Below are 19,923 nucleotides of genomic sequence, written 5' to 3'. Positions count from 1 at the left end.
AGTAAGTAAGACATATTTGTATATACAATATTGAAAACCAATGTACATTGTGTTCTTAGTCCCATTACTTTATCTATTAGAACTAGAGTCAAACCATAAAAATGAAATATATGTGTATTTTAAATATTATAAATATATAAAAATGTATAGTAAATAAATATATATATAATAGATATATTAATTATTATGGATTTGTTAAATAATATGAGTGAAGTAATAAATATATTGTGAATGTGGTAAAAACAGCGTTACTGTGTTTTTCTCCACCAATCCACAAAGATGGAAATTCTGTTCAGCTCTCTAATTATCAACCTATTGCCATACTCTCTCCCTTCTCCAAAATTCTTGAGCACTGTGTTTATAAACAAACCTCAGCTTATCTTACTCATGAAAACTTAATTAGCTTTACTCAACATGGCTTCCACCCCCACCACAGCACCACTACAGCACTTATTTCCATTACTAACTCCATATTCCTAGCTAGAGACTGATAAACTAGTGTCCTCCATCTTTTTAGATCTCCCCAAAGCCATTGACACTGTCTCTCACTCCATCCCCAGCCTCTTCTCAGCAACTATCTCCTGGATCAATAGCTACCTCACAGACTGCAATTTGTAAAATGGCTCTCTACTCTTTCTCCTTTTCTCCCCCATCAAAATGGGTGTCTCTCAAGGCTCTATTTTAGCCCCCTCCTTTTTAACATTTTTACTAATCAACTTCACACATCCTATCCTCAGTTTTCCCTCATACAGTACACAGATGACTCCATCATTATTTCTGCCTCTGACAGTCCCACTGACCTACTAACCCTGACACAAACATCTTTTAACCTCACTGAAACATGGCTTACTAACAACCAACTCATACTAAACCCTAAAAAGGCAAACCTTTTTCTCTTCCTCCACAAATACCTTTACCATCTTAAATCCTCATTCACCATCTCTTCCCTCAACAACACTACGATCATAGCTGAATCACGCACTAAACTGCTTAGTGGATAATCAACAAAAATTTGAACTTCGTGCACTTAACTGCATATTTTTCCATATTTTTATTTAGTTAACCCTCATACCTGATTAAACATCTGCTCATATTAAAAATGATTTAATTGTCTCTGTTTAATAGCCCTCCCTTTTCTGAGAAAGCCCTACCTTAGATTCCCAGCTGCCGTTTCACAGATCCACTCTATTGCTCATTAATGAAAATCAGATTTAAAATGTAATCAAATACAATTCCAAAAAGACATTTCATACATGTATTTAGGTAGTTCTTATTCAGATGCAAGTCATACAAGAAGTTCTTCCAGCACCCTGTCATTACTGTCCTTAAACACAGTGCATTTTTCACAGGCTCTGGTGGGAGCAGAAAGCTAAATTCAATCCATCCAAGGTGGGAACTACTGGTCGATAGCTTATTGCGTTTTTATCTGATTGGCCTGAAGGTTTAACTTTATAAAAGTCTTCCATCCTGCTCATATAAAAGAATTACAGTTGTAAGTGATTGTGTTCATTTAGTCAGAGCTTCCTTGTGCCTGGCTTGGACCGTGTGACTGTAAGACTTGGATTGCTTCTAAAATCATCTGGCCTATAAAGCTGATATACATACATTTGTTTGCACTTGCTCTAAGTGTTTCAGTGATATTTAACACTTTTGTGCTGCATTTATTTATTTTTGTTGAATTTATCACTGTTTTTCAGCCTGCATTTGTTAAAGAAACTTCATCTGTTTGTTACTGTACTGCTCTTAGGTTGTTTTAAAATATTATGATATTTCCACTGCCTTTGATACTGCAAAACCTGTTCTGAGCGAGTCTACTAAAATATTTCTAAGTTTTGCAAAGGTTTTGTGAGGTCTGAACATTTCTCAGTGTTAGAAAACTTATTTTCAAGGATTCCTGATACTGTAGGAGTTCTTACTTCTGTTCTAAAGCATTTGTTACTGAACTTGAGCTAAAAGCCAATTTGTTTTACATTGGAAGGATTGGTTACCTATTGTATTCTCGAAAGCCGACAATGCCGAATCCGACATTGTCGACACGAGAATAGTGAAAGTGCAGAACGTCGAAGAAGGTAAATGGAAATCTCCGTAAGGGGAGATTTTCATTTACTTCAATGTAGTGCGGTCTCAGAGTTGGTATATTTAAGTAGCGGGGGGTGTGGGGGGGCACAGGGGAGCTTTCCCTCCCTGCCTACACCCTTTAGATTTTCTTTTTCTTTTTAATTTATTTTTTCTGAACATTCAAAATTTTAATGGCTCGATCATTAAAGGTCGACCTTTAGTGATTCGAACCATTAAACGTTCGATGTTCTAATATAGACCCGGAAGGGTTCTTTTGCACTCTGGTGGAAGCAGAAAACTAAATTCAAACCATACAAGCTGGGAACAACTGGTCGATAGTTTATTGTGTTTTTATCTGAATGGCCTGAAGGTTTAACTTTATAAAAGTCTGTTATCCTGCTCGTATAAAACAGTTACATTTTTGTGTTATTGTGCTCATTTATTCAGAGCTTCCTTATGCCTGGCTTGGACGCCAGTGACTACAAGATTTATATTGCTTCTAAAATCATCGGGCCTACAAAGGTGATATAAGTATATTTTTTGCACTTGCTCTGTTTCAGTGATATTTAACACTTTAACACATGTGCTGCATTTAATTATTTTCTTGACTTTATCACTGTTTTCCAGCTTGCACATGTTAAATAAACTCCATCTGTTTGTTACTGTGCTGCTTTTAGGTTGCTTTAAGAATATTCTGATATTTTCTCACCTCCACTGATACTGCAAAAGCTGTTCTGAGTGAGTCTGCCAAAACATTTCTAAGTTTTGTAAAGATTTTGTGTGTTGTGAACATTTCTTAGGATTAGTAAACTTAGTTCTAAGGATTGCTGATACTGAAGGAGTTTTTACTTCTGTTGTAAAGCATTTGTTACTGCACTTGAGCTCAAAGCCAGTTTGTTTTAGACTGGAATGGTTATTTTGTACTCTGTTGGGAGCAGAGAGCTAAATTCAACCTATCCAAGGTGGGAACTACTGGTTGATAGCTTTACCTGATTGGCCTAAGGGTTTAACTTTATAGAAGTCTTTCATCCTGCTCGTATAAAAGAATTACATTTTTGTGTGACTGTGCTCATTTATTCAGAGCTTCCTTGAGCCCAGCTTGGACACCTATGACTGCAAGACTTTGACTGGTGATTCCCCCTGATCGCATATAAGAAAAGGTCTCCAGTTTGAAACCCTCTATAGGAAACTTTCTCCATAGTGCTCACTGTTCACAGCTGCTCAAAGAGTTGCCAGTTTGTGCAGAGGGTGGTACCACTGCAGGCCATCTAATAGTATACTACTAAATATTCTCACTTTGACCTTTAAGTGACTCTCCCTTACTCCTTCCCATCTAGAAATTGTGTTTCCTTGCTTTTATTGCATAGGCTAGATTGAAACCTGCTGAATCTAGACTGTTTGCTATCACTGTGCTCTTAGACCAGGAATCTTACATTAAAATGGTCTTCCTGCACCCTTGAGGTGGAAGTGTGCAGCTGAGGACCCATCTGAGTTGGGGATTGCTGGAGAAATGCTCAGTTTGGGGCTTTCCCCTTGGTAGTTGTTTTAAAACTGTTTTAGTTTGCCTGTCTATAAACCTCACTTTTGCGTGGGTTTGTGCTCAGTTTACTGGAGCTGTTCAATGTTTGACAACTTTAGCTGGAGGTCTGCAGTGCATCTGCACTGAAATGCAAGGCATCCACTGAAAAATGTGAAAAATAAGTATATTTAACCCAGCAATGCACTTTGCTAACTGCATTTAATTGAATTGCTGCTTCATTTTTGCTGTTTGTGACTAAGTCCAGCTAGATCACTTCTTTCCCAAATACCACATTCAGAAAAATCCTGCCACAATGGACGGGCAGTTTTCCATCATTTTTCCTGCCAGCTTAATTGATATGGTCATCTTGAGGCAATGTAACAATTGCTTCATGTAAACCGACAACCATTTACTCCTAAAGCAAACTAACACACTATGTGTGAGATGCAAATACACTGTGGAATTGGGATAAATTCTCTCACGTAAAAACAAACTAGAAATCAAACAGGTTGTCGGCACACACACTTCACCTTTCATGCAAACCTCACCTTTCACAAAAAATAAGGTCACGACACATAAACCCACACACTCGGAGGTACTCACTAAAAGTCTGCGAAAAGAACAGAGACTTCCCATACACATACAACCCACACATACTACTAAGCATAAAGAAACCACTACACAAATAAACACACGCATCCATGTCTCAACAAATAAGCCCCTAAGGAAAAACACATCAAATATCTTGGTCACAGGTGACTCCATAGTGAGACCCACAGATGTCCACCTTACCAGACTAGAAAAGGAAAAGGTCATGGTCAGCTGCCTATCAGGTGCCAGGATCTAACAAATCATGCATGCACTCTAGTCACTCAACAGCAAGTACCGTTATGACTCTGTCATAGTCCACGTTGGAGTGAATGACTTGAGACATACTTCTACATGAAGAGAGACATAATGGGATTCTCTGCTTATGTGTCCCAGACAGGTATGTCCCTAGCCCTAAGCAGTATCTACCCTCATCCAGGATGATGCCATAATATAAACAAAAAATTCCTGACTTCAACAATTGGCTCAGCTTCTGGTGTCAGTCCAGTGGGATCCAGTATCTGTTAGCCTGGGAGGATATGGAAGACAGAGCTGGCTGCTTTGTTAGAGATGGTCTGCACCCATCCCCACCTAAGCTTTCAGATACTGGCAAAGACCCTTGCCTCCCTCACAGTGCCTTTTTTAGGCAATGTCAAAACAACAAATTTTCCAAATTAACAAAATCTAATCGAGACAAACTCAGAGTCAGGCTGCTTAATACTAGGAGTTTAAACATGAAACTGCACTCCCTGGAAGTACTCCTCACCTCGGAGGATGCTGACATCTGTGCAGTTACCGAGACATGGTTCAAGGCCACTGACAGCATCCCAGTGTGCAAGGCTACAATGCCTTCCACATGTTCAGACCTCAAAATTAGTATGAAGGAACCAAGGGTAGAGCTGTATCCATCTTCATTAAAACCAAATACAGTTTAGAAACTGGACAAACAACATGACTTCTCGAACTACTCCATGTCCAATTAACTATTGGGAAAGTACCATACCACATCATTGCTAGCTATAGCTACCCCAACAAGAACCAATATAAGCACATTGCCCACCTCGATTTACTGGAATCCCTCGTCATACAGCCCAACACCTTAGTCATGGGAGATTTCAACTATCTTTCCATAGACTGGGGGACATATGCAAGCAAAAACACTTACCCAGAGGTTCCTGGACTTTGTTAACACAAATGCTCTGGAACAGATAGTCTGCACCCCCACTAGGGTCTCTAATGTTTTGGACATAGTACTCACCAACATGGGGGGGGGGTCACTGTACTTCACCATGTGTGATGCTCTCCCTGTTTTGGTCAGACCAAAATTCAGTCTTGTTTGAAGTAACTACTGGAACTGACACCCTCACAGGAACAAAAATTATATTAAAAAAAAAATCACCAAAGCTAACTACAGAATACTAAGCGATGGTATAAAAACCTTCATACCACCACAATCACAGATACCAATGAGCACTATGCAAAAGTGCACCCAAATGCCCTGTACAAACACTTAAGTGACTGCATAAACTCTGCTGTACCTGACCGGATCAAAACCAGGTCTTCCCATAAAAACAAACCACTGTGGATTTCAAGTATAAACATATTATATAACAAGAGAAAGAAACTGTTGTTCAAAAGCAAGACAGATATCACACTGCAGAGGAAGAGTTTCCTCCTAAGCTTAAACAGGAAAATCAGAAATCTTGTAAAGTCTTCTAAAGTAAATTACGAAACTAAAATTGAATCCCTAGCCAAGGATAATCATAAGGCATTTTTTAACTACTTCCGAAGTCTAAAAGGGAATGCCCAAATATGTGCTGAAGTGGTTGTAGATGGGATCGCTCATACTACACTGGAAAATATTGCCAACCTGCTAGCTGAAAGATTCAGCGCAAACTTCACCCCCCCCCCCATGCCACCTAGCATATCCCAAAGCATACCAAACACGAGCCCTCTAACTAGTATCACTAGAGAACAGGTCATCTCTGCACTTGCCAGGGCCAAAAAAACAGATGAAATGGGACCAGATAATATTTAAGGTCATTTACTAAACAGTCTAGAACAAGACCTACCGGATCCACTTGGCGTTATCTTTAATCATAGCTTGAGAACTTGCTATATTCCTACAGAATGGAGAACAGCAACAGTACTCCCCCTGCACAAATGGGGGCCATCAAATGACCCTGGGAACTACAAACTCATATGTCTAACCAGCCTCATCTGCAAGGCCATGGAAAGAATTATCATGGACCTTATCAACAGGGATATAGATGACCTCCAAATGCTGGCCCCCAACCCATTTTGTCTTTGTTAAGATCAGATAATACTTACTAAATCTGGTGCACCTTTTTGAAAATCTTATCAAAGTCATAGACGAAGGTGAGACAGTGCACACAGTGCACACAGCCTATCTTGACCTTGCCAAGGCTTTCGACACAATTCCCCACTCTGGCATCATTGAGAAACTTTCCCAGATAGGAATAAACCCTCACGTTACTAGATGGGAAGCCAAATGGCTCACCAACAGAACAGAGTCCATCAGAATTGGTGACTCCATCTCTGTTAGTTGACCCATCACCAGTGGAGTACAACAGGGGTCTGTGCTGGGCCCCTTACTGTTTGGCATCTATATCTTTGAAGTCCAGGCCAAAGTTGATGGCCTTTGACTCACCAGGTTTGCTGATGATTGCAAACTGGGAGCAATCATTGAGTACCCCCAATGACGTCAACATATTACAAGAAGGGCTAACACAAACAAATGATTGGTCCCAAAGCCACGGTCTAAAACTAAATGCAAAAAAATGCATTATTATTCCCTTTAGCAAAATGGAATTCCCTACAAATTACAATATTGACAGCACCACCCTAAGTTCCAACCTAGTGGTGCAAGACTTGGGAACACAGGTTGATAGCAATCCAAACTTTGACCACCAAGTTTCCACAGTGGTAAGGAAAGCTTCTACTTAGCGCACCTCATAGGCAAGGGCATAACATCCAGGTCAAGGGATGTTACAACTCCACTGTACTCGATCCTCATCAGACCACTAATAGAGTATAATGCACCCTTTTGCATGTAGTTCACCAGACACCTGCTGTTGCTGGAGAGTCCCCAGAGGTTTCTCACTAAGAAAATACACAGATTCAAAACGATGACCTACGTGGACAAGCCATGTCACTTTACTCTGTATCTTATAGGCTGCTGACAGGTGACTTGTGCCTGGCTTATAGGGCAATCTCCAACCCTGCCCTAAAGCAAATGCTGCACATCCACAGGTCAAATGGCTCAAGAGTCACTCACTCTTAGGGATCTCAACCTAGCTTGTGAGACGAACAGATCATGCTGGAGAGACAGATTATGTCTCCCAGAGACTACGGTTTCTCTGGAATAGACTTCCTATTCACATAAAACAGAGCTCCTCACTGACCCTATTCAAATGCAATCTAGACAATTGGATGGGAGACCGCAAATTCGCCCCTGGGGTGGTCCACTCTGTTCATAAAATCATTCTGCAGACTACCCAAAAAAGAACAAATGGGGATACTTGTGATTAACATGGCTAGGCTTGTAAAGGCTCTAGGGACACTAGCCTAGTTCCCTCCTACGAACCTATGAATCAAAGCAACCTCAACTTTTAAGCATACATTTTTTCTGAAGAAATATACTAGTAAGTCCACATCAGCAAATGGTATCTCCAGTGGCTGTACAATTGTTAACAGAACAATGCCTATCCATGTGTGCCCCCTCTATTAGAAGTAACTGAAATTGTTGCACAAACCTCTCTTCCACAATAAACGCACTTCTATTTCCACCTACAACAGTTGCTTACCATTTGACATCACAGTAACTTTTTGCTTCTATTGAGAATTCAGTATGCTATCATGTTTACCAGTTTTATTGACCACATCGCCGACTGATGTACTTTGTTTATACCATTTAACAAAAACAACTCTTGAGACACATTAGCCCCAATACACTCTATTATCTCTACCCACACAGTGTCCTCAACAAAAGTGCGGGACTCTGGTAGAGAGACGTCAACTAACTTTTGCATGGAAAGTGTATCCTCATGTAATACATAAAATAACAGTATAGCTACAGAAATAACTTCATTTGCAGATAAAACTCTGGTGGTTTGCCTCACAGTCTTCGGTAGTGACAGGACCAAACAATCCAGTTCCAACAATTAACCCACTGAATGCTTCAGACTAAAATAATGTTTAAACTATTGAGAAAACATGCATTATATAATAAAATAAACACAACATTTCCTTGTCTTTTAATGCAGACTTAGTGTCTGTCTCAAAACTGTTAACATAAGTAATAACAGATAACCAGGTGATTTTCCACATGGACAGTGCCGTGCATGCAGGCAGTTTGACACTAAAAGTAAAATCCCAATTAATGGCAGAATTCTTACTTTGTCTTCTTACATTACTTCTGGCTCAACTAATATAATTTATGCTCTCCTTTGCCACTGTGGCAAAGCCTATGTAGATAAAACAAACAAAAATAAATCATATTAGACTTAAATAACATTGTTGAAGTATAATAAAGGATGGCATGCATAGTCCTGTGGCACAATATTTTTATGTGGCAGAATCCACCCTATGCTACTTTATCTGTTGTCATATTAACTGGTATGAATTCATTCATTTGTCACAAAGGTGAGCTGTACAATCAGCATAGACAGCCTACAATAAAGCTTTGAAGAGTTTATCCCTCTTCCCCAAAACAGAGTGACTATGGAGCTCATTATGTTAAGTAAGCATGTGTCCACCACTGAAATTATAATTATGGTACTTGGCTCCACCCATATTATATCAGCCATCTGTGTAGTTCAGCTTATGATCAAAGGTCATAGACACTGTTAATGAGCTTCAGCCTTAAGTTCTGGCTTTGATTCTCCCAAACTCCACTTCCAATCTCTGCTTGCAAACTGTGTGACTCTAAACAAGTCACTGAATCAGACAATTCCCTTGCATTGGTGCTTGGCTGTATGCCTGATGGATGGAGCCCTGAATATGCATTAAATGACCCAGGAATGATTAGCGACCCAGGAACTGGAGGACCTGGATGGAGGGGGGGGGCAATTTAAGTACTGCATCACTCTCTAGCTAAGTAAACTGAGTGTTAAAGTTAGTGCAACCACACTGGGACTGGGAGGGTAAGCAATGCACAGAGCCTGCTCATCAACACAGGAGGGCATAAGGAGCATCAGCAAATCTCCATAGCTTTAATAAATAAAGGCCACCAGGTGTCTGCAGATGTTGGGTAAGGTGTGGGGCTATGGATTTGCTGGTTTTGAGAAGAACAAAACAAATAGAAACACACCCTAAGAGCAGTGGGCTTACCTAGGTGGCAGGCAGTTTAAAAAAAATGTTCTACCTGCATTCTGTTTCAGGTACTTGATTATACGTAGCTTATAACAGAAATGAGTGGCAGCTTATATGGCATCTCACCCACTGTTGACAATGATGGGTCACCAAGGCAATCAATAACAGGTCTATGCATTAGATCATAAAGCAAGTTTCTTGACTTATGGGATAATAAAATGTCTGCAGCTAGAAAAAAATGAATTAATACTTTACACTGGTGCCAGAAAGTGCTGACAACAGTATAAGCAGACAATGAACACAGAGATGTGAATAGGAGAGATACAATATGGAACATTTAATTAATGCCTGTTTACAAATGCAAGAAAAGTACAGTTGTGTACACTTACCATAAATGTAGATGTTTGAGTGTATTTACTGCTGCAGTCATCACATTTGGGTTATCCTTGCCAGGGTAGTCCTCGGCCAGCCCAAATACCAGAGACTTAGTATTTTTGCTTCGGTTGCTGTCGCTTGAGGACTGACATCAGGTTGTCAGTAGTATAAAGTAAGGCAGCCAACGCCATTACATCAGCTATTCTTGCCCTAACCTGTCAGGAGCCCCCAAGGTAGGAGGCCAGGTTCTGGTGGAAGAACCCCACCAGTGGAAAATAAATACCAATATGTCCCTTGTAAGGAGAACAACAAGGAAGAATGGTAATAAAAGGAGAAAGAGAATAAGGGGGATGGAGGGAGGGAAACCAGGACTGCAACAGTGAATGCACTTGAACATCTACATTTAGGGTAAGTCTGCACAACTGTACTATGTTCTTCGTCTTTCACTGTTGCAGTCATCACATTTGGGTAGATTCCCAAAGCTGAAAAAATGGGTGAAGGCAGTCAAGAAAACTAGGGGCTGGCTAGGATGCCCTGTAAATCTGCAGAGGCAAACCCTGCCCTGGATTTGGAGAAGAAAGGCAGGTGGTAATGCTTGGTAAAAGTGTGAACAAATGTCCAGGTGGCAGCCTCCAGGATGACCCTGGTGGGGACTCCACTGACGAAAGCTGCAGAGGTGGAGGCTGCTCTGGTGTAGTGTGTCCTGACCCCCTTGGGGGGAGGCTTTCCATGCTGTTTGTAGTGGAAATGGATGCAGTGTGCTATCCATTTGGAAATGGTTTGCTTGGAGATGGCTTTGCTTTGCCTTCTGGCCCTGTAGCAAGGCTAACCGGCAACTGATCAGACTTTCTGAAGGATTTAGTCCTGTCCCGGTGGAATCTGAGCTGTCTGTGCACATCTAGAGATTGAAGAATCCTTTCCCCCTTGTTCTGGGGATTAGGAAAGAAGGTGGGAAAATGAATGGATCGGTTGAGAGCCACACTAGACACTGCCTTGGGCATGAATGATGGGTTAGTTCTGACGGATACCCTGTCTTTATGGAAGATGATGAAGGGTTCCACAGTCAGGAGTGCTTGCAGCTCAAAGACTCTTCTGGCTGAAGTGACGGCCAGAAGGAATGCTGTCTTCCAGGAGAGACATTTTAGCTCTGCAGAAGAAGCTGGTTCGAAAGGGGGGTAGGGTGAGCTTTTCCAAGACAAAGTTAAGGTCCCAAGCTGGTGTTGGTGCCCTTCTGGGGGGCCTCAAGTTGCTGGCCCTTCTGAGGAAATGTTTGATCAAAGGGTGTGAGGAAAAGGGGCTGCTCAGTGGGAAAATGAGCAGCAATAGCAGAGGCATGAATTTTTATACAGGAGAAAGAGAGACCATTGTGTAGAAGGTCAGCTAAGTAATCCAGGATGAGAGGAATGGAGGATTGTGCCGTATTGGCTCCCTTAGCCTGGATCCAGGTGCAGAACCTTTTCCATTTATCTGCATAAGACTTTCTGGTGCTAGGACGTCTGGCCTCATGGATAACATCCAGAACCTGTTTACTGAGGATAGCAAATTGGTTCGGGGTTAGGGAATAAGTCAAGCTGCCAAACTGAGTGTCTGCAATTGGGGATGCATGAATTTCTCTTCCCTCTAGGTCAGGAGGTTTGGAACCTGAGGAGGATGCCATGGAGGCAGCAGGGACAGGCTGCACAGCAAGGGGTACCAATGTTGTCAGGGCCAGTCTAGAGCTATAAGAATGGTCCTTGGGGATGAGAGGAAGTGGAGGAAAGGCATAGACCGATAGAGTGACCCAGGGGAAGGACAGGGCATCCACTTTCCAAGCCATGCACTGATGCTCCCTGGTGCAGAATTTTCTGAGCTGATGGTTGGTGTGGGAGGCAAAGAGGTCGACCTTCGGGGTTCCCCATTTCTGAGTTATTAGGGTGAAGGTACTTCTGTTGAGCTGGCACTCATGTCGGTCCAGAAGCTTTTGGCTTAATTGGTCTACCAGTGAGTTGAGAGAGCCTTGTAGGAATTGTGCTAACAGGTGTAGTTGCATGGAAGAGGCTGTGAGCCAAAGGGTCATGGCCAGCCTGCATAAAGGGTAGGAGTGAGTCCCTCCCTGCTTGTTGATGTACCACGTGACAGTGGTGTTGTCTGTTTTGATCAAAAGAATCCCTGGAAAGAGAAGGGGTTTGAAGGCTATCAAGGTGGGTTGCACAGCCATCATCTCTTTTGAATGATGTGCAGAGGGATTTGCTGTCAGCTCCATTGGCCCTGTATGCACCTGCCATCTGACGCATTGTGTGAGGGTCTGGGTGGTGGGGGGTGGGGAGGAGGGCAGTCCTTTTTTGTGGGATCATACTGTTGTCCACCAAAGAAATTCCTTTCCGAGGCAAGGAATTAAAGGTAGAAGAGTTTCCAGGTCTTGAGAGTGTTGACACCAAAGGCTCTTTGGGTACCACTGAAGTTTCCTCATGTGCAATCTGGCATATGAAATGAGTAGTATGCAGGATGCCATGAACCCCAGAGCTTCCAGAATCTTCCTTGCAGATAGCTCGGGCCTGGTGGTTAGTTGAGAGAAGTAAGCTGTCAGGAAAAGTTGTTACTCTGGTGTAAGGTATGCCATCTGGGATGCTGTGTCCAGACTTGCTCCCAGGAAGATTATCCTTTGGGTGGGCACCTGTTTGGATTTATTTTTGTTGACTGTGTACCATAGGGAGGTTAGTAGGGTCTTTACAAAGGCCAGGTGCTTGAGCATCTTTTCCTGGCTGTCTGCCTGAATAAGGCAGTTGTCTAAGTATGGTTAAATTTGAATATTTCTTTGTCTGCAAAAGGCAATGGCCGGAGCCAGACATTTTGTGAAAACTCTGGGAGCAGTAGATACGCCAAAGGGAACTGCAGAGAACTGAAAGTGTTGAGATCCTGCCCTGAAGCAGAGATATTTCCTGTATGATTCCCTGATAGGAATGTGGGGGTAGGCCTCTTTTAGATCTAGGGTGGCTACCCAAGCGTCCTTGGAGAACATAGGTAGCAGCTGCTGGAGGGTGAGCATTTTGAATTTTGGGATCACCAGGAAGGTGTTTAGAATGGATAGACTGAGGATGGGGCACCAGCTGCCCTCTTTTCTGGGCACCAGAGAAAATCTGGAGTAGAAGCCTTGGCCTATCTGTTCTGCAGGAACGTGTTCTACTGCCCTCATAGAGAGCAGGGAAAGGATATGCTTTTGAGCCTCTGCCCACTGATTTGGTGGTAGATCTGGGAACCCTTTTGGGGTTGGAAGGGTGTGGAAGGAGAATCTGTATCCCTGAGACACAATGTTCAGAACACAGTGGTCCTTCGTAATGGTGGCCCAGGTGCTTGAGTGAAAGCAGAGTTTTCCTCCTGGGGGAAAGTGAAGGTGGGCAGAGGGGGGGGGGGTGGAGGAGGTGAGTCACTGTGAGTTCTTAGCATAAGGGGGTGGCTTAGAACCCCCTGGTTTTAAACTGAAGGTAGTCTACTGCTTAGATCTCTGCATTCCCTAGGGCTGCTGTTTGGGGGGGTCTGTTTCCACGTGGCCTAGGCTGGGTCAGTTTACTCGGAGCAGGAAAGGACCAGTGCTTGGAGGGAAAATGCCTGCTGAACCTAGGGGGCTGAAACTTTATGAAATCCTTAGCTGTTTGCATAGATTTTGCTTTTTCTTCCATCTTTTTTAAGATCTCTTCTGCCTTAGTGCCAAATAAGTTATCTTTGTGCAAGGGGGCATCCAACAATTTAGATTTGACATGATCTGGCAGGGGTTGTTCCTTAAGCCATGCATTTCTTCTAATGACAGATCCAGTGACTACTGCCATGCAAGAAGCTTCTATGGCATCAAAACCACAGTGCAAAGTGTGCTTAGTTACTTGACTTGCAGAATGCATTAAATCTTTAGATTCTGCCCAAGCAAGAAAGGAAGACATTTTTTAAGGAGTTCCAAGGTATGTTGCTGAAACTTTAGCATATGGAGCTAACAATTTAGTGCCCTGATAGCAAGCATAGCTGAGGTGTATACTTTTTTACCCCATCTGTCCAATACTCAGGAATCCTTGTCTGAGGGGGTGGGATTCTTAGCATAGGTTACTTTAATCCCTTTTGGCCCTTGAGAAATTACCTCAGGGTCAGCTGTTGGATTTTTAAAAAGATATTTGTGTGTGTCAGGGACTCTATAGTACCTGTCTGGTTTTCTGGGAGCAGGAGGTAGGGCATCAGGAGTCAAGCTGGATTCAAGGAAAACATCCTCCACAACATTCCAGGACTGGGGGGCGCCTGAGAATGGGTCATTGGTTTCTTGGGTGTGGTTTGAACATCTGGGCCTAAGAAAGTCGGTCGATTTTGAAAGAACGGTAGTCACGAAAGAAGACGTTGGTTTGTGTCAAGATTTGGCAGTGCAAAGGACTTCCTCGGAAGCCGGTGCCTGCACAGCAGCTCCAGACCCATCCAAGGTAGAGACAACAGCAGGATGCTTTGCTGAAGAAGAGTTTTGCAACATACCAGACTCCGAAAGGGTCTCGGTAGCAGGCTGTGAATCAACTGAAGCAGGCATCAGGGGCTGCGAAAGTGTCTCACTGAGTACCAGAGGACTGACAACTAGCTTAACGGAAGCGTCATCGGTAGGTTTGGACCTGTGCGGTCTGTCTCTGTCTTTATCTTTATGTTTTTTCGGAAGATCTGCTGTTGGATGGCTTACCAAAGCCATATCGAAATTCGAGGACTGCAAACGAAAATATCTGGCTACAATAAGGGCCCGACAATGGATAGTTCTGACGTTGAACAAAGCACAGAAGTGACAATGGGGACGTCGTGGTCTGGGCCTAAACAAGTGATGCAGTAAGAGTGGAAGTCTCAGTGTGGTATTTGCTTTCCACAGGCAAGACAATTATTAACTTTTTCTGACATCAGTTAGTGCAAGAAAAAAGGATTCCCAATGGGGTACTTAGCTTTAGAAGACTTCAACTTCAATTCGGAGATGAATACTCATGTAGTGGCTGACCGGCACTCGTGCAAACTGCTTCTGCTTCAGGCTCCATGGCAAGAAAGACTGATGTAATGGTGCTGGCTGCCTTACTTTATACTACTGACGACCTGACTTCAGTCCTCAAGCGACAGCAACCAACGCAGAAATACTAAGTCTCTGGTATTCTGGCCGGCTGAGGGGTTACCCTAGCAGGGATAACCCAAATGTGATGACTGCAACAGTGAAATATGAAGAACATCATAAGTGAGCCTTCTACTAACTTCTTTGCAAATTTAAATAAACTCAAAAATGGTATGTAGAAAGTTCCTGTGCTCACTCCATGCTTAAGAGACTCAACTTCATGTCAGAAATGCATATAAAAGGCTGGGGCAGTATGTTAACAATGTGTTGTAAGTATGCATACCAACTACAGACACCTGTAAAATGCATCTTAACCAAGGTTCAGTAATCAGCCAGAATGTGTAATCCATTCCAATTATACTTTCTCAGTGCACATTACACCAGAACCAGCTACAATACTACATTTCTGTTGTGCATACTTGTAGTACAGTTGTGTATATAAATGCGACCTGTTTCAGAAAATAAAAGAAAATTATAAAGATAAATAAATGAATATTAAAGATTGCTTAACTACCTGCCAGTCTGATTGGAGGTGAAGCCTCTTTTTTTCCTGAATCTACTGTTGTGGCACTGGATGGTGTACTAGGAGAATATTTATCATCTCTTTTTTTTTTGTCTTTTTTGTACCCCATAAAAACAGATTTCCAAAGGGATCTGGACTTTGTCACATCATCTGCAGTAGCATATTTGCTCTCATTTTTTGACTTCTTTTCTTTTTTACGGGGAGAAAACAGTGAAGATCTCTTTTTACTTTTCACTGAGGAACCCTCTAAGGAAGAACTCTCCAAGCTATGATCTAAAGGTGGGAACAAAAGCTTTTCTGCAGTTACATCTTTCAAAGTTGGAACAACTGTCGGTTTAATGATTGGAGGTTTGGCGGGTTCCACAACTAGATCTGGTATCTTTTTGTCTGTTGACTGCATATCTGAAGGTTTACTGCAAGGAGCAGCAACAGGCACTGCTCTGCTAGCCTCCAGTTTTTTCATGTTAGACAGCTGTTTTGCCATAGCATCTCGCAGAGCTTGGCTCTTCACGGACTTCTCTCTTGCTCTTATCCTTTCTTCTGCAACTTCCTTGGCTTCAGGAGATATTGCAGGCAAGAGTTTTCTTTTTTGAGCTGGGTCTTCCTTGGAATTGGGTTTTCCATTTTCCTGTTTCAGTGGTAGATAAAGATCCTTCTGCTGTTCTGTTCTACACGTAGGTGGAGTAAAAAATTTTTCATGGAGGCTTGTGTCTGGTGTCCGGTCATCATATGTGTCTTCAACATCATCAGCAAAAGGAATTTCATCCACACTTTCTGCAAAAGACTTCCGTATTTCTTCTTTTTCTGTTTTGCTTAGATCTTTTAATGTAGTTGTAGTTTTAGGCACGGGTGAGCCTAAAACAGGTGGGGGTGTATTTTGCAAAGGAGGTTGGTGCTTCTTTCTTTGTAAAGTAGCTGGCTTCTCATTTTCTGGTGGGGGTGGAGGGGGGCTTGATGGTGGAGTCAACATTGTAGAATCTGAAGTATTAAAGCTTTCACTGGCAGTAGTTCTTGTAATGGAACAGCTTCCATTGAGTCCTAGACCAGAGCTACTAGTCAAATCCTTCTTCTCTCCATTAGAACGTTTGGCTTCTTTATCAAAAAGGGATTCCTGAGATATAGGGGTAAGTTCCTGATGCTCATTTGCTGAGACAGTCAACAGTTTCAAACTAGGATGAGACTTGCTAGAATATAGCTTCTGCTCTTGTTGCATAATGCCTGAGCTAGGAAACCCTGGAGATAATGATTCAGGGCTATACGCTGGGAAATTGAATTCTGTGCTTCTATTCCTTTCAACAGGGCTTAACCCAAGACTCTTCCTAATTTCAGCACTTTTTGCCCAGAATTCCTCTATTAAGTCTACTCTTTTACTTGTTTCCTCTGCTGTTGGACTGATGGGTTTTCTATTTTCTACATTTTGACTAGATGCAATGGGTGTGACCAAAGGTGTAGATGTTTTGACAGAAACAGGTGGTGACTGTTCACTAGGCTCTGCAGAAACATGAGCAGGTACATCTGCTAACGGCTGTGAGCAGATAGGAAAGGAGGCCACATAAGTGCAAGATGATGATACTGGAGATGCTGTTGGCTGCGATTTGACAGGTGAATGAGGGGAAACTGTTTCTGATGAGGCAGTGGGTTGAGACTGTATTGGAGACTTTGGTACTGCAAGACCTGAAGCTTCTTTCAGATCTGTAGGTCCTCTCTCTTTGGGTCTCTCTTTAGGTAGAAAAGGCTCAGGAAAAAAGAGAGATGCTGGAGACTGTACCAAACAGGGTGGCAGCACTCTTTCTTTAACATCCTGTGGAAAAAAAAAACAGTGGCACTTATTTGAAATGAGAATGAATGAATCCTTTATGAATTACTTTTATATTTTCTAATTCAACAATTAATGCATGTTTTTGAATTACAAGAAGAGCTCTAACAGACTATGTTGAAACCACAGTTGCATACAAACCCACATTTCCTATATTTCTTTTACTTGCAAAATCCATGCATTAAAAAGAAAAATGCAATCCTGGAAAGCAGTAAAGCAATGAGAAACACAATGCATTCAAACAAACTTGGGGATTCAAAAACAACCCCACTGCTCATGTTAAGGTTGGTGGTAAAATGCCCCTGTTTCCACGATGTGACACTTTGCAATTCAGACACAATTAACTGCAATGAGGAAAGATCTCATTACTGGCTAATTTGCATGTCTCTGAATCACCATTATATACCAGAAGCGGACAGCAGCACTTTCCTGTGGTAGTTAGTTGGAGGCAATGCATCGTGTTAGCAAAGGCACCCTCCATTCACTCTCCCTCACATAATATACACATTCAAACATATAGGCACACCACATACCTGTCCCTGTGCTGTTAGAACATTGATGGTCTCATTTTCCTTGCTCTTGTAAATCACAGATTATTATAGTCATTCATTAATGCAAGACATTAGAATTCCACACTTCATAACCTTCAGTAAATCTATGGTAGTGGAAATGCTGTTATACTAGTGAAGTTTGTAGGAGAAATACTAAAAAAAATCGCTCTTGATTTTGTGCTACTGTTAACTGTAGCTTTGTATTGATTTCTTGCACTATGAGGTTGAGAGGTATGCCTAATGTTCTCTGTCCCTTTCCCTTGTAAGTCATGAACTACTGCAGGCACTGAATAAAACCAGAGATCCTCATTATATATTACAAAAAAACCCTGCTACACTAACTTCTGAGTTAGCTCAGCCAGTTAATGCTGATGCTTCTTGTAGCAAGGGTGCAGAGTTTGTAGCCTATCTCCACTCTCATTTGCAAGTTATGTATTTTTTAAAAGTCTTATTCTATTTTACATTATACCTCTGGTGTGTAGAAGTGGTGCAGATACTAATATGGGTTAAGATGGTAGGGTACAGGGTGATTCCCTGCACCATGTTTTTTTTTTTAATTAAAGCATCCCTGGTGTCTAGTGTCCCTTCTTCAGACCCATGTCTTCAGTCTCTTAATGGACATGCTGCACCTCAGAAAATCCAAATCCCATCGAGCTACGCGCTCGAGAGACTTGAACCTCAGCACTGAAATAAATAGGACATGCTGGAGGGACAGAGTCATAACCTAGAGGCTCCCTTCACTCTGGAATAAAATCCCAGTCCAGCTTAGGCAGAGTCCCTCATTGACTCTCTTCAAGAGGAATCTTGATGAGTGGATGGGAGATTGTAGGTTTACCCCGGGTATCACTTCTGTGTCACTGTTAGAGGCACAGTATACTAACCTCGAAAAAGGGCATAGCAAAATAAATTTAAAATGGGTGGCGAAAGCCAAACACATTCTGGTTAGGCTTATAAATGCCCTAGGGCAGATAGCCTAGTATGAACCTATGAACCTATGAACCTATGTCTAATTGATCTCCCCAATCCCATTATGTTTAAGTGTCTTTTCGGCAAAAACTCTAGAATTTTACTCCTGGTGTCTAGTGGTTTTCCTCAGTCCTGTTATTTCTAAGTGCCATCAAGGCATGAGATGCAAAAGATTTCTCTGGTTCTAGTTGTTTCCGATGATCCTGTTATGTAAGTGCCATTAAAGCAAAATGATAAAGGTTAACCCCTTTGGCTAGTGTTCTCCCTGACCAACATCTTTAGATTTATCCTTAGTGACCAGTGGTTCTCCCCATCCTAATGTTGCATGCTTTGCTTGTTAGTCTAGGGGTGTGTGGAAGTATGACAGCCCCCTCAAGCAGCCCACACCCCCCCAACCTAGCCCCTCATTATCCCCATTACTACGATCTCCTATTGAGACACAAACACACACATACACTCACACATGCAGCCCCTCAAATACACACACATACTCACACTTACATATAACACTACCTGACCACTAAACTCTTCAGCACTTACCTCTACAATGGTAAATGAACATGGCCTTTTAGTTGTGGTGTTCATTAGAAATGGGAGCCAGGAGCAGCCATGCTATGTTTCACAGCCAAGGACCTGTCTGCATCGCTTGGCTGCATAAATACCTTCCATCAGGCAGTTCTAAGAGAGAGCACATGGTTAATTAGCATATGCCTTTCCCCTGGAAAGCCTCATCAGCATTTAGCATGGCTGCAAAGGCAGCCCACTGCTGTGCCGTACATCTTTGTGTTGCAGCAATATAGTACAGCTGTCTCTAAATTAGAAGTTGTTGCTGCAAGGTGTACATGATGTACACCTTATGGTAGCCATTCTGAATCATGCTTAAAATGTTTGTGCTTGTGCTAGGAAGAAGTCAATTTAGTGACAGTTTACCATTTATTTTAAAGGAGGAGTGATACATAACTCTGTGGGGTTGTTAAAAGGTGCAGAGCTTTCTCAAACAGTCACTGCGAGTGGCAGAATTTTTAACATGTCAATAATAAACTCAAGAGGTGTAAACAATGTCATACAAGCTTCAAGCATTGCTGGTTAAGGAGAAAGCTGCTGGTG

General features: G+C 42.2%; 1 protein-coding gene across 1 annotated transcript in view; it reads right to left on the bottom strand.

Moving 5' to 3' along the window:
• Positions 1-19,923, bottom strand: part of LOC122814986 (protein-methionine sulfoxide oxidase mical3a-like) — a 663,428-nt gene that overhangs the window by 494,946 nt on the left and 148,559 nt on the right. Inside the window, exon 9 of the mRNA XM_044087241.1 lies at positions 15,475-17,284. Coding sequence (XP_043943176.1) covers positions 15,475-17,284 — 1,810 coding nt within the window. The remainder of the gene's footprint in view (positions 1-15,474; positions 17,285-19,923) is intronic.

Source organism: Protopterus annectens, chromosome 11.part0 (assembly GCF_019279795.1).
Source record: "Protopterus annectens isolate FY-2018-M chromosome 11.part0, PAN1.0, whole genome shotgun sequence".
Lineage (NCBI taxonomy): Eukaryota > Metazoa > Chordata > Ceratodontiformes > Protopteridae > Protopterus > Protopterus annectens.
Note: the sequence above shows the minus strand (reverse complement) of the source record. Positions and strands in the feature narration are given on the sequence as shown.